Raw genomic sequence first — 15,246 nt, forward strand, 5'->3', positions numbered from 1 at the left:
TGACAGATCAAGTTTTGTTGGCCAAGGTTAGTACTCCTACGGCCTTCAAAGGTTATCTGCCCTCAATTGTTGAAATTAATGCAAATGCGTCAATTAGATAAACTAATGACTCGGTTATATTTGTTAGTTAATAATACCTTTGATTACGCATAGGACTTTCAACCCCTATAGCTGGTTTTAGGGTGAAAATTAACATAATTGGTTTTGGGCATCTGACAGTGTGCTGCTATCGATCATGGTTTTGCAGGGATTCACAAATTTTTTAACCAGGCTTAACCAAAAAGACAATTATTTATTGTAAAGAGTATTTATTTAATCATCTATACCATATCAACAATAAAAATATCAAAATTAAGAGCGGAAAAATAGTCTTGATAGTAGTACACGGTAGTGATTCCTTGAACTACAGTACTCAATAGTAATGCCATAAAGTCACCAGTTTTGTAATGGCTGTTTGTTATAAAGTATAATGAATTAAAAGTTAAAGAACCAATAGCAATTGGCTTTTTACTGAGCAGTTAAAATTATGTTCAGCATTGGTTGAACGATGTCAGATTAAAATATGATCATTGATATTTTATGAAAACTCATTGGCAGAAATTATAACACAATCACAAAATGATGTAATTGTACTTTAATCCTGAGCTTCGTTCATTCTTCTTAACTATTTTATATTTAAAAATACATTACACATTCCTCATTTCACAACACATATTATTCTACGTTTAATGTTTTATAAAAATGTCAAATGAGTGTCCAAATATTGAACTACTTTACAGAGCAGTGTAGAATTATTCTTGTACAGATGGAGAAATAGGTTAAAAGCTTTATAATTCAACTGCCAGAATAAACAACCAGCCTTCAACAAAATTTTATGACATCTTAAAATCTCTCCAGCTGCTAAATTTATCTGTGCTACCCAAGCAAACTAGAAATATTTATAGCCTCGTTCACAAGGGGCAAGTTTACAAGCTACTCGCCAGCGTGTAAGAAGTCGGCGAGTGCGCTTATATTCGTTCACACGGAGCTTGTCCACTCCCCAACTCTCCAACGTGTAGAAAGACGCCGGTGAGTTGGCGAGTGTGCTTGTAGTTGTTCACACGATGCTTTTTCCACTCGCTCAGTAGCTTGGTTGAACCAAATCCTCCGACCTCTTTGAATAACATGTGCACAAACACAAGCAACTGTGTTCAAACTGGGCTGCTTTACACGCCTACTCGCTCAAAAGTCAAAAGCTGGCGAATTGGCGTGTAAAAAAGTAGCCGCAGAGTCAACTTTTTCCACAACGTTTTTACAGGCAGCTTTTGAGCGAGTACGGCGTTCACACTAAGCTATTTTACTATCTGCGTGTAAAAAACCCGGCGTGTAGCTTGTAAACTCGCCCAGTGTGAACGGGGCTTATTAGAAAAAACTAAAAAAAAAAACATTCATCACTTGTAAGTAAACAATCCTACCTTTATCCAGGCGGAAGACGGAAGTTTCAAGATGTTCTCCATCATTAAGAAGAAAAGTCCGAATGGTAGGTTCTGCCATGTCAGCTCTTGATGAACTGGAAAATTAAAAAATTATGAAAATTTGTAGTCATTTAATAAAAAACTTATAGACTTGCAACGTTCAATACTAAACTTGTTTTAAAGTGTGAAAACCAAAAATCCAAAAGTTAGCTATTAAAAAAGTGATACTATTTTCCAATTTTTGAAATTGATAAACAAGATAGGTTGATCTAGTTATTATAATGCAAAAATTATGTTCTGGATATAGGCTAATGCAGAAATTATGTTCCAGAAGCCCGGTTCAACTACATTTGACATCAAAGCCTCTTAGCTGAGTGATAATGCCGTGACCTAATACAGTAGAACTCCAATTATCAGAACAAATTGGGACCGTACCACATTTAGATAGCCAAACATTTGGATAGACTAGTTTGATTTTTAACAAAATTAAGGTACGGTTTTTGATATAAATTAGGCCAAGCATTTAATTTTTAAAAACGAGCCAGCATACATTTTCTGATAAAAAAATTCTTGCTTTTGCGGCAATTGCTGAGAAAAATAGTGATTTTCTGTGACCACGAGCGACGATGATGATGTTTACACAATCCTGGGAGATATTAAAGATTTGGCCATGATCACAATGTTTCCGTGACTGCAGGAATTTATGACAACGTCTACACAACCGCAGGAGTTGTTTATAACCCGATAACAGCTTCTGCCTGCTTTAATAATTCTTATTTCTGTAGTTTTAGGTATTTACACTATTATATTGCTATTCTGTAAGCAATTTGGAGTTCTACTGTAGTTTGGAGTTTAGTTCAATATGTAGGTCCACCTATCTAGAAAAACAAAAAGAGTGGTTTCTCAGGCTTAAAGAACTTTCTCTGCACTATCCTTACTATGAATATCCTTCCACTAAAATCAATTTCAAACCTATCTTATCATACTTGATTGGTTCGAAAAATCTAGGAATGTAGTCAGTGGCGGATTACCTATTAAGCACGATAGACAGCTGCTTAGGGGCCGCAGACAGAAAATAAAAATACAATTGTTGTAAAAGTAGTTTTAAAAAACTTTAAATAAAGTAATAAATTTAAAGCCAGTTTCTTAAAATTTCCTGGGGGAGGGCCCCTGGACCCCCCGTCAACCTGGAGAGTATTCCATACCCCTCAAACCCCCCAGTAGATCTTGCCACCCCAGTTAAAAGTCAGAAATGACACCCATGGGGGGGGGGGCAAGTTTACTTGTGCCTAGGGGCCGCTGTGGTCATAATCCACCACTGAATTTAGTTCACAGACTTTGACAAGAAATATTTTTATTCATTATTTTGCCTCCTGAACTGTTATTCAAAGTATTATCTAGGTTACGTACCTTATACAGTCAAAACAGTTCTGATACAGTCACTAAAGGACGATGCGCATTTCAGAGCTTTTAAGCTCTATCTTCAGGTCCGTGGATACATTTGTCAATTATTCATCTTGCAGATTCGTCAAAATATTTAAAACATTAAAACACATAACACAAACACATAATTCATTACGTTTATACAGGTACTGTACATGTGCCGGCCGGCTATAGATCCCGAGTCGGGATCTACAGTCATCAGTACAGGTACTGTACATGTGCCGGCCGGCTATAGATCCCGAGTCGGGATCTATAGCCGGCCGGCACATGTACAGTACCTGTATAAACGTAATGAATTATGTGTTTGTGTTATGTGTTTTAATGTTTTAAATATTTTGACGAATCTGCAAGATGAATAATTGACAAATGTATCCACGGACCTGAAGATAGAGCTTAAAAGCTCTGAAATGCGCATCGTCCTTTAGTGACTGTATCAGAACTGTTTTGACTGTATAAGGTACGTAACCTAGATAAATATTTTTAGAAGACAATTAATACTTAAAAACTTTACAGGATAAAAACAAAGTATGATATAAAACTTATGAACTACCGGTACCCATCAGTTTTTAATGTTATTGTACATTTAGTAGATTCACATTTTTAATAAGTATAATTAGAACATACGTTTAAGGTTAGTGTATTATCCATTATGTATAATTAATAACATGGATTAGTTATTCACACGTTGAGTGTTAGGTTCCATTTCCCGCATTCAAAATGACATAAAAATATATGCTTGAAAGTAAAACAATATACTTTAATTAAATGAAAACATTACAATCTAACTGTATAAATTGAGACACATAAAAAACACATTGAAAAAGCCCTTAACCAACAACAACAAATTTGCCTTGAATTCACCTTATAAGTTGTTGCTTTATACACATCTTTCTGTTTCAAATAAAACTACAAGAAAGCATTCATTCACCATGATAGAATGTAACAACTAAAATATTTAATTCTTAAAACCCCAACAAATTTAGTTTCAATTAGGCCTATTACAAAATATTTGAAAGTAAATTAGTCATACAAAATATTAAAAATTTCTTAAATCTTTCAATTTAGTCATTAAAATATTAATACAAAAATATGTTAAACAATATTATAATATTATAATGTGACAAATTTTAAATACATAAAATACTTAATTACATGTTGATTTAATTTATTAAAATAGTCTAATAATCTCAAATATACTAAAACAAATCGCAGTAAAAAAAAAAAATCAATTAGCCATGAAAAAGCCATGGTCATAAACATATATTTAGTCAAAAATATACAGCTGCAGCCAATTGAACCATAGTTCTTATAACTAAAAATGTATATAAAGATTTCAAAAAATTAAACTTGTTTCATTCAAGTTTTAATATGATTCTTAAACAACAAAACAATTTATAGCTAACAATTCTACAAAAACAAAATAAACATTAACACATATTTTGATCAAAAATAACTAATGAAAGACTGCAATCACTAACAACAAGAATGCAAACAAAAACAACAATACCGTGATTTCACAATAAACAATCCAGGTCCAATGAACAATGAATTGGAATTGATGAAATTGATAGCACCTACTGGAACCGGCATCATATTTGACAAGGCCAAACACAAATCGTAAAGGTTACATGCCAAACTGTTGCCCTGTTCTTATCTATTTTGGCTTGGCTGTTGGCTGTTGTTATCACGTTAGCAACTTGATAGCGTTATTTACTGAGACTTCAAAGGCGAGGAAATAATTAGTGTTACCTGATGTTGAGTAATGCCAACTATCTAAATGATACTAACATGTGTATTTATCAATAACCTTAGTCCTACGACAACTAGATAAACCATACCTTGACGAAGAATAGAGACGTTATACGTACTGTAAGTATTATTTTAATACTTAATTCGTCAATAACTTGGCCTTAGTTTAAATTCAAATTTATAAACTGTCCAAGCTGTATTCATGAATGTGATGATGCAAAATTGTTATTGTAAAAAAAATATGTCTCTTTTACTAAACATTTTTATTATCAACTCACTTATCTTGAAATGCAGCTTATTATGAAGTGTACTGGATCTAGTTAGATCAAAGAATAAGTAAGTGTGACATTTAAACATTAAAACTATAACCATAGATAAACACACTCCCTTAGTAGATTTCTCATCCTTATGGAACAGCTAAAGCCAATTTTTTTGTCAGTTCTGTCCAGTGCACTTTAGAGGTTGTGTTTTGTTCACAATTATTTGTTTCTTGTTGTTTCAGTAATTTAAAACCTTGTTTAACTAAACAATATGATCTAATCATAAACAATCTCGTCTCCAAGTTATATAAACAAACAGTAGCCTAAAGCACAAATCATGAAATTAACCCTAAAATAATAGAACACAGTTTCTTTGAGACTAGCGATCAGTGTCAACGGACATGAACTAGACATGAAAAACGAGCTTCAAAATCTACAATGGGATGAGAAGCCTACTCGTGTTGGTTAGTCTATGTTATAACTAAAAAGTATATCTAACACAATATGATGCAATTTAAAATTGCATTTCCAATTACAGTCAATGATTGATTATAGTGCAATATTACATTAATTACAGAACTTGTATAAAACTATTGACTTTTGGATACTATGTTAGACATATCATCTATATGTGTACAATGTGTAGGGCCTAATAGCTGTAGAATTTTTGTCATTATTTTAAAATATAACATAGTTAAATAAGCAAATACCAGGGAGAGCTTTGGTAAAAATTGTATTCCTCTTCTCTATCCCTCTTTAAGTTAGTCCTTGACACTATGATAATTTATGTGATAAAAATATGCTGCATTTTAATACAATTATTGAGAAAGCTTAATGAAACCCTATTAATTTCATGTTTAAACTGGCTACAGATTTAATAAGGGAATTGAGTGTCTAGTCCTATCCAAGTCAAAGGTTAGACTGACTGATTATTTATCAAAAAACTTCAAAGGTTTTTCAAATTAATAAAAAAAAAAAAAATTGGTTTTAATACAGTATAAGTTTCAGATTTTTTATGTAATAACTAAGGCTAGTAATCTTTTAAAAATATTGTTAATGAACCATACATTTTGACTCAGTCATACGCAAGTCATAGTCGTATGCAAGTAATGTTCAAAGTCGAATTACTGGCATAGAAATATTAAAAAGCTTGTTGTGGTTTTTTTATACATTAATAGCTCTTATATAGTGAAGTATTATGGGGCACACATAATAACTTAATGACACCTAAATACAAAACCACATTTCTATCACATAATTACAAACCAAATTCCAAAAACAAATTATGTAATGTGGTACCTACCTAAAACTAACTAAAAACAGTTTAGTATAAATTCAAGAAGGTTAAATGACAAATCTAATTACCACAGTTTCCACAAAGTGTAATAAACCAACGGAACGACCACAGCGACCATAAACTGGACGTAGTCACTGGACACTTGAGCACTCGAGTTCTGCACTCGACAGACTGTGACAATTGCTGGGAAGAACAATGTGACACTCGATAGCACAAGTCACGCTGAGTGACTTGGGTTAGGTTACAGCCCTTCCTTGTATAAAACGTTTAGTTTTACAACAGTAAGAAAAAATATGCACAAAATATGTTGGTACATTTTGACAATATATTTACTGAATATTTATTTTGGGTATTGCGTGTCCAGCTGACGTGTAACAAGACAGCTTTAGCTCCGAAGATAAAATGTGTCAGTTGAATATTTTCAAACTAAACAAATTGTTTTATGTTAAGCGATAAGTTATTTGTAAAACTAGTGCAATGGCAATTTTTGTAACGGGAGCAAACCAGTTAAAGGAGGAACTTGGATCACAAATGGTACATTATATTTTATCAAGTTATAGCATGAGGGCAGGATGTGTATGGCCGAGCTGTACAAGTATTTGACAAACAATGCCATTGCCAAGTTCAAAATCGGCAAACTAAAAATACTATCCATCACTTACATACTTTTAATTATCTTCATAGTACATAATAATTACTTTGTTGTTTGAACTAAAACATTGTTAATTGTGTTTATTTATATTATTTCTGTACACATGTAAGAATGGACTTAATTTTCATACAGCCCATTTCCTGTTGATTATTCAATTAAAATTAAACTTAGTCTAAATTTTGTTTGGTTTCAGTTAAATTTGGAGAAATTAGCTGTTTTGCAATCTACCTAATTTGAGGGACCAAAATGTCACTTTGTATGACAACTGACTAAATATATTTTCATGATAAATAAATGGTCCTCACTGTTCCCTAACAAAAAACATAAAATGCCATTGGCAGGGTACTAAAAAAATTGAAACAAATTAAATTAGCGTTTTGCTCATTGTGTTAACACTACAGGGAGAGTATCAATCAAAGACACAATAAGCACATCAGTCTAATGGCCAAATTAACACTTTTCTTTGAAAAAAAAAACAGACAATTAATGAAAAAGAAGCTGATACAAAAACATTATTTTACATTATAAAAATACAAAATTAGATTGAGTAACTTGGTAAAAAGATTAACTCTATTAATGTTACTGTTGAACATTATCAAAATGTTGTAGATTTGAATTTTATGATAATGACCTTATAGCTAGGAATTTACATTCTAGCTAGGAGGTCCATAGAAAGCACTTTTAGGAAAACGGGTAAAGCTAAAGGTGTTTGGGTGCTTTGGTGAAATTGCCAATCTTGAATTGTTTTTCTACTGTGACAAGGAATTTCTAAAGTCTAACTTCTCCCCATCACTAGCATCTTTGGCCTGAGGAATATCTCCGAAAGCGAACTTTGGCCTGCTTTCTTCTTCCAGTAATGACCAAAATTGTGCGTTTTATTCTTTTCCACTGACGTGGGCCCTCTAATGGGTTAATAAACAATATTTATCAACCCTCTGCTCATGAAATATACCAAAACAAACCTCAGATTACACAATAGAATAAGAATTACCCGAATTACCCCAAGTCAATTAACATAAGCTACAAACATACACACATTTAATCCCGTTAATACAACCACGAACTGAACATTAAATCCTCTACCTGTAAAAGTGCCCTTAGTTAGCTTACCTACATTCCATTTCTTTGATTTTTTTCTTGTATCCAAATAATGATAAAAACCGATAACACAGACACTGAAAGCCTCTAGCTACTCTTGACACAAATTTTTGAAATTCAAACCTTCTGGAAAGTCTTGAGATGTTAGTGCCCATTCCGACGGGAGGAACTCAGCATTCGATTTGTAGAGCGACCAGCAGGCTGAACAAAACAACACTACAAAGCTTATGTGCAACTTAAGTAATGTGTTTACAGTAAGCCTCACTCTTGTGGATGTGGACACCTTGGGATTTAAACCTTGTCAGGAAAAAAGCCTGAACCATCAGTTTATAAATGGAAGAATAAGTTTCAAAACCACACAATATGTGAAGGTTGAAGAAAATTTGTGAATTGCTGAACTAATCCATTATATTTTGGGTACTGAAGTAGACATTTCATCCATATAGACCACGTAGCCAAATTTTTATTCAAACAGATCATTGTTGATTGCAGGCCCGTTTTTGACTATGTTAGCGCCCTAGGCACAACTAATAGTTGCGCCCCTTTGCAAAATTTATAACAGGGTGACCACCCACCGGGAAATTCAGGAATTATGTGTGAATTTTGTATTTCTACCTTGAGTTGTCAATTTACGGCGATGGCGCATGACAGCAGTGACATTTCCGTGACCGCGCGAGACGATGATATTTCTCCACTTGTCCGCCGGAATAGTCCGAATTTTGCCGCAATCGCGGGATACGGACGATGATGATGTATACAACCGCAGGAAATAATTAACATCTTGCCGCAATTGCAGGAGACGGTTACAATGTCTACACGACCACAAGGGATTATCAGTTTACCGCGATCGTATACATATACAACCGCCATTTCTTTTTATTTTCCAATTTTTTGGCGCCCCCCAAAAAAACAAATTGCCTCGCGCCCTAGGCACGTTCCTACCGTGCCTATTCGGTAAATCGGCCCTGGTTGATTGAGCCAATCACAGAGTGTGCTGGCAATATTGCATTTTCGCCCTTAGTTTTTTACCGGTTATGTGACACAAAAGCTGCAATTGTGTACAGTTATCTGTCTTTAAAGTTTGGTTAAAAAGTTTGCATATTTAAAGGAAATCAATAACTGACATCAGCAGACTTTATCGGCTACGGTAGTTAATTCATACATCAATTTTCATGTTGACACAGGCTACGCTGTAACATGCAATGGGATGTCTACTTACTTACACCAATAGTAAAAAATTATCTATAAGTATTAAAGAATACCCCCGCCGCAGCAAACCTGCAGACTAAGCAAATTTCCATTTGCCTAATTCGATTTATGTTTTTGAACGACATGCTTTTAGGCGAGGTGTTAACGGACCTTGATGCCGTGGACGATTTTGTGTTGTATTATGTGTGTTTATGTGTTTTGACGAGTCCCGGACATCACAAACAAAAATAAAGGTGAGTGAAGCCCACAAAAATCTACGTCAATAATTTGATTTATACTAAACTGTCTCCTTAAAAATATCACATTAATTTATTTCCTTTAAAATAGCATTAGTTTAATGAGTACTCTAGGTTTTGATGCAACAGGGAGGCTAAAAAGTGTTTTTTGTAAAATTTTAATAGTTTAGTATGAAATAAATGCATTTTCCAAAGTAAGCTCATTAAAATAAGTGAAATTATGATTGAACTTTTTTTCCATTATCTCTGGTGCGTGTGTTGTAACCGTTTCTTATAGTAGAATTTTAAAACCCAAATTATTCTCTCCTATATTCTCACCCCGTAGCGAAGCACGGGCAGAGCAACTAGTATCAAATAAGAGTAAAGGAGTATAACATTCGTTAGATGAATATGTTTTTGCCTTGTTTTCTATGATATATGCTATAACCAAAGTATGATTACCGGTACATAATAAAAGAAACATGGTTCAAAAGCACATGGTTATCTGAATCATTTTAAGCCTAAATCAAACTGATCCAAATGAGAGGGAGACAACTTTATATTCTAATGTAGGCCTAATTGAGTGTGTGATTCATAGCCTATTTTAAAAGTTTTTTAACTCTGTCTATTTCTTTGCAGCAAGAATAATTTTATTTCCATTTTCTGAGAAAAATACTAAATCTTAAGTCAATTAATAAAAAAAGTTGTAAAAATGTACAAATTATCAATTTTTAATCACAGTACTTAGTTTTTAAAATTTTAATTACTCAAAAATTGTCCCTAATTGTTCAATACACTTCAAAATAAAGTATTTACACTAGGTAACATTTTTACAAGATTCAACTAACAACTTAATGATAACATTTACAATCTAATAGGTAAAGCTACGTACCTTAAAAACTAGTCATAATTTCAAACATTGTTGAAAACACATTAAATGTCTAGAGGACACACATATATCAGACTGAAATGTAGTAACTACAATTACAATCAGTTACTAAATTTAGCCTTAAGATAACTACAGCATTGCCCTTGAACTTTGCTGCATCTATCAGTATCGCCAACTTTTATCATTCATTTGGGAAGTGACAAATAGCTCATAGGGTGCTCACCTACTAATCGGAACGTACCTAGTTCAATCCTGAGAAAAGTTACTAGCTTTTTGATAATTCTCAACCAAATTCAGCGGTGCTTGATCATTTGGCTTTTCATAAAAATTGTTTGCTGAAAACAGACGAATAGAGTAACAGAGCTTCACAAGGCATTTCACTCCGTTCAGATCAAAGCACCGTTGTGTTCCTGTCTTAATAATAGTTATCACATAGACAAGCTCAAAGCCATTGGTGAATGGCAGTGTTCGGACCCAAACTTCAAGGAACCCTCTGTTTTTTTTTGTTAATTTGTTATTACCATCAATATGGGGACACAACTCTGTATTACCACCTCCTCTGTATTTGAAAGATGAGCGAAGGATGGGTTCGAATGTATTGACACTTTGTGAAGCTTTGTTTATTATTAAGAAAAACTGTCTGTGTCTTTAACCGATTCAGTTTCAAACTATCAATATGCTGTCTTTTCTCAGGGTCAAACAGTGAACCTTCTGACAGGCTAGCAATATCTGGTTTACTAAAGCTTGTTTAAGTTTCACTTTTCTAGATCACAAATAAATAAGGTTAGGTCTCTCGGAAAGTGAGAAGAACTTTCTCTTTTTAGAAGAAATCTTTCCGAAAGACCATACAACAATGGCTTGGTTCAACAATTAAGTCATGAACTCGCTACCGTAGTGTATAGCCACTGATAAGCTTTAGATCACTCTTTTGATTCATGAAATTTGGGTTATCAAGTTCAACGACAAAGTTTAATCACTTGTTACAACATTCTAAGTACAGTAACCTACTTCCAATTTACAAAAGAATATCAGAGTTACAATATTTCAAGCAAATAAACTCTTATATTATTTGGTATGATTTGTTTGAAATTTAAAGCTAGCAACATAATAGCCAGTGGCGAATCTGGGGGGGGGGGTTTGAACCCTCCCTTTAACCATTAAACGTGATTCTTTACAATTAAAATGTTTTTTTTACGATTAAAAATATCTGTGAAATGTCTCTAAAGCCTTAAAACACGTGTTTACAGGTCTAATTTTGAGTATAGGCTACCACTATCACTTAACAATAGGAAGTTTCAATTTGCTCAATACGTTATACATTTAACTTTATAGCAGGTAGCCAAATGACTAGATCTAATACTAACACATTAAAAAACATAACTGTTAAAGATTTTTTTAACAAGCTGCATGAATTGGCAAGGACCTGCACACCAAAAATGTTCAAATCAATGTAACCGATTGGCTTTTAGACAATCCCCTTGTACAATGTATGAATATTTTAATACATGTGCAAGAAATTAGGTTTTAGTTGTATAGATGTGTGACAATCTGTTTTAATTGTGCATTAGTTATAGGACATGATGTACATGATCAACGGCAAATAACTTAAACTATTTCATAGTAGAGGACAACATTTCAATGTAGGCCTACAAATCCACAGGTTATTGATTTTCCTTGACAATCTATCTTTGTAGTGATATATCTATTCTGGATTTGATTCACCAACGAAAATAATTATCTTAGCCTAGTTAGTATGTTTGGGATTTGACAACACATGGTGTTATAGGCTAATTTGTAATTGCTATACACATACACAATTGCCGAACATGGTACACAAAGTGAAAAACTTGAAATAACCCACATACCAGGATACAATTTAATTTCTCACTTCTCAAGAAGATCTCATAGATGGGGTGGGGTGGCTATCTACACCATTGAAGCAATGCCACTAAATGTGGAAAAAGTAAACATGGAAGCCTATACAGATGAAATGAATATTGAACTGGCGGCAATAGAAATTAAGGAAAGGAGAAGAAACCTTCTAATCTTGGGACTCTACAGACCACCCAATGGGGACCTACAAACTTTTTTCTCAAACCTGCAAAACCTACTACACACTCACTCAAAACCCCGGAAGAAGATCATCATTATGGGCGATTCAAACCTAAATATAATCGACAAAGACAAAAGCAACATCAAAGATCTTACTGCTCTACTAAATATTTTTGACATAAGAATAGAAGAACTGCCCCATACCAGAATTACACACACTACAAAAACTAGTATAGACTGCTGCTACACAGATATAAACCCTGCAAATATAAAATCCGAAACCACACAAAACTTTATTTCCGACCATCTCGGAGTTTTCTGCAAAATAAACCTTTTCAATCCTAAACCATCAAATATAAAAAAATACTCAAGACAGATAACAACTAAATCCCTCTCTGATGTAAAACATGCACTATCAAACGTGGACTGGTCAATAGTTTATCGACAGAAATGCACAGAGGAAAAATATAATACATTCCTAAGAACCATCGTGGAAATCTTGCAGACACACATGACAAAGACCTACAAAACCTTAAAAAATGGCAATAATGGCATAAACGAATTCATTTATGATGACAATATAAATGAACTACGACAGGAGATGAAACACTCACACCTAAAATACTTAACAACAAATAGGCCTGAGGATAAAGCTACTTTTACAGAAACAAAAAAGAAGTATGACTCCGAAATAAAACTAAAGAAAAGGTCAAAAATATCATCTAAAATTGAAGAATCAAAAAACAAAAATAAAGAAATCTGGAGAATCATAAATAAAGAAAGAAATAAAAACCCATACAACAGAGAGAATATTATGCTTAGGGAGGGAAATGAAATCATCTCGTGCCCAGAAAAAATAAGTGAACTTTTTAACGACTATTTTATCAAAATCGGAGGCTCTGCTGAAAACTCCCACAACAACAGGGAAATATTGCAAGAACAAGAAGAAATGCAAACCCCTCAAGAACCCTCACTAGGAATTCTATCAAAATTCAATACAATAAACAAAACCGAATTAAACAATATATTTAAAACTTTTGATTCAAAAAATGTCTGCGGCTTTGATGAAGTCCCCAACTCTGTTATAAAATACTGCAAGGAAGAACTAATAAACCCCCTACTAGACATCATAAACAGTTCAATCCTAAATTCACATGTACCTGATAAAATGAAAATAGCAACAATTTACCCAAAATATAAAAAAGGAGAAAAAAATTTAAAAACAAACTACAGGCCAATCTCAATACTACCCACCCTCTCAAAATATATAGAGAAAATAATTTTTAACCAGATAATGGACCATCTAAACGAAAACAACCTCCTAACTGAAAAACAACATGGTTTTAGACCTCAAAAATCCATTACTACAGCAGTATTTCAATTCTGTGACTTTATAACAAAAAACTGGGAAGAAAATAACAATGTCATAGGAATATACCTGGATATAGAAAAAGCATTTGACAGTCTAAACTGGAAAACCCTTATAAGTAAATTAAATGCACTTAACATAAAACAGGACGCTCAAAAATGGATCAAAAGTTATCTCACAAACAGAAAACAACAAGTAGAAATAGGCTATATAAAAAACAACATTGAACTTAAAACCAAATCTAGACTTCAAGATATGACCCAAGGAATTCCACAAGGAAGCATCCTCGGCCCCCTCCTATTCATCATATATATGAACAATTTTCCAGAAAACCTGCCAACAGGAACGGACTGTATTATTTTTGCCGATGACACCACAGTACTAATCCCTCGAGATCATCACCTCATAACTAACGGAGGAATAGAAAATATTTTAAAACATATCGAGCAATTCTGCAAATCAATAGACCTTAGAATCAATAACGCCAAAACTGTTACAATAGAATTTTCCTGCAAATCAAACCCAAACAAAGCCCCTCTAGGTAACTCAAACCCAAACAGATCAGACCATACCAAATTTCTGGGAATAGAAATAGACGAAAACCTAAAATGGGAACACCATATTAATTCACTGCAACAAAAACTATCTACATCAATCTATGCTATGAGAAGGATAACTAACCTAACCGACTTTACTACAGCTAAAATTGCCTACCATGCACTCATAGAATCACACCTCCGCTTTGGAATAGTTGCCTGGGGCGCAGCAAGTACAGACCTTTTCCAATCAATTTTCATATTACAAAAGGAAGCAATAAGAACCCTAAATAATACCCACTATCAAGAACATTGCAAACCATTTTTTATAAAAAACAAAATTCTCACATTAACATCCTTATACTTGATTGAAGTGATAACCCAAACAATGAAACTGAATCCCACTAAACGATCAGAAACTCATAACTACAACACCAGGAAAAAAACCGATCTGAACCTACCGCAACACAGATTAGAAAAAACAGCAAAAACCCCAACATATAGAGGGATGAAACTTTACAACTTATTACCACATCGGCTAAAAGCTATTACAGACCCGAAAAAATTTGCTAACCAACTGAAAAACTATCTCCTCGAACGACCCTACTACAGTTTAAATGAATTCCTGGATGACCATACTTTTAACAGAAGACAATAAAAAACCAAGATACAACTAAGAAGATAAAGATAAAGAAAAAGATGACGCCTCCCCCATTCTTGATGACTGCGGAGGAGAAGAACAGCAGTAAGCAGTAAGCAGTATAGTCTATGTGGTTGGGTTAGTTTAACTTTTGCATTGATAGCATAAGCATATCAACAGGCTTTGATTGGATTTTTTGTGTGAATAAGACGGAGTTGTTATGTTAATAGAGTAGGCTAAGTTAGTAACTTATGCTATTAATAAATGGGTAGACTTCCGTATTTGTTGGCACAAACAACCGAATGAAAATATTGATCGATATATCGAATGAAACAGGCCCGTTTTTGACCCTGTCAGCGCCCTAGGCACAACTAATAGTAGCG

The 15,246-nt window shown here is 33.7% G+C and overlaps 1 protein-coding gene across 1 annotated transcript in view; it reads right to left on the reverse strand.

The window, feature by feature from the left end:
- The window catches only part of LOC128997040 (glycogen debranching enzyme), a 61,514-nt gene extending 51,163 nt beyond the window's left edge, over positions 1 to 10,351 (reverse strand). The window contains exons 1-3 of the mRNA XM_054422620.1: positions 10,270 to 10,351; positions 7,966 to 8,154; positions 1,455 to 1,549 (exon numbers count right to left, since the gene is read on the reverse strand). Of these exons, the coding sequence (XP_054278595.1) occupies positions 1,455 to 1,549; positions 7,966 to 8,108 (238 nt within the window). The 5' untranslated portion in view covers positions 8,109 to 8,154; positions 10,270 to 10,351. The remainder of the gene's footprint in view (positions 1 to 1,454; positions 1,550 to 7,965; positions 8,155 to 10,269) is intronic.
- Between the last annotated feature and the right edge of the window lie 4,895 nt (positions 10,352 to 15,246).

The sequence above is a fragment of the Macrosteles quadrilineatus genome, unplaced genomic scaffold (genome assembly GCF_028750875.1).
Source record: "Macrosteles quadrilineatus isolate MER2022 unplaced genomic scaffold, UCM_ALF_1.0 Scaffold_6__1_contigs__length_79288215, whole genome shotgun sequence".
Classification (NCBI taxonomy): domain Eukaryota; kingdom Metazoa; phylum Arthropoda; class Insecta; order Hemiptera; family Cicadellidae; genus Macrosteles; species Macrosteles quadrilineatus.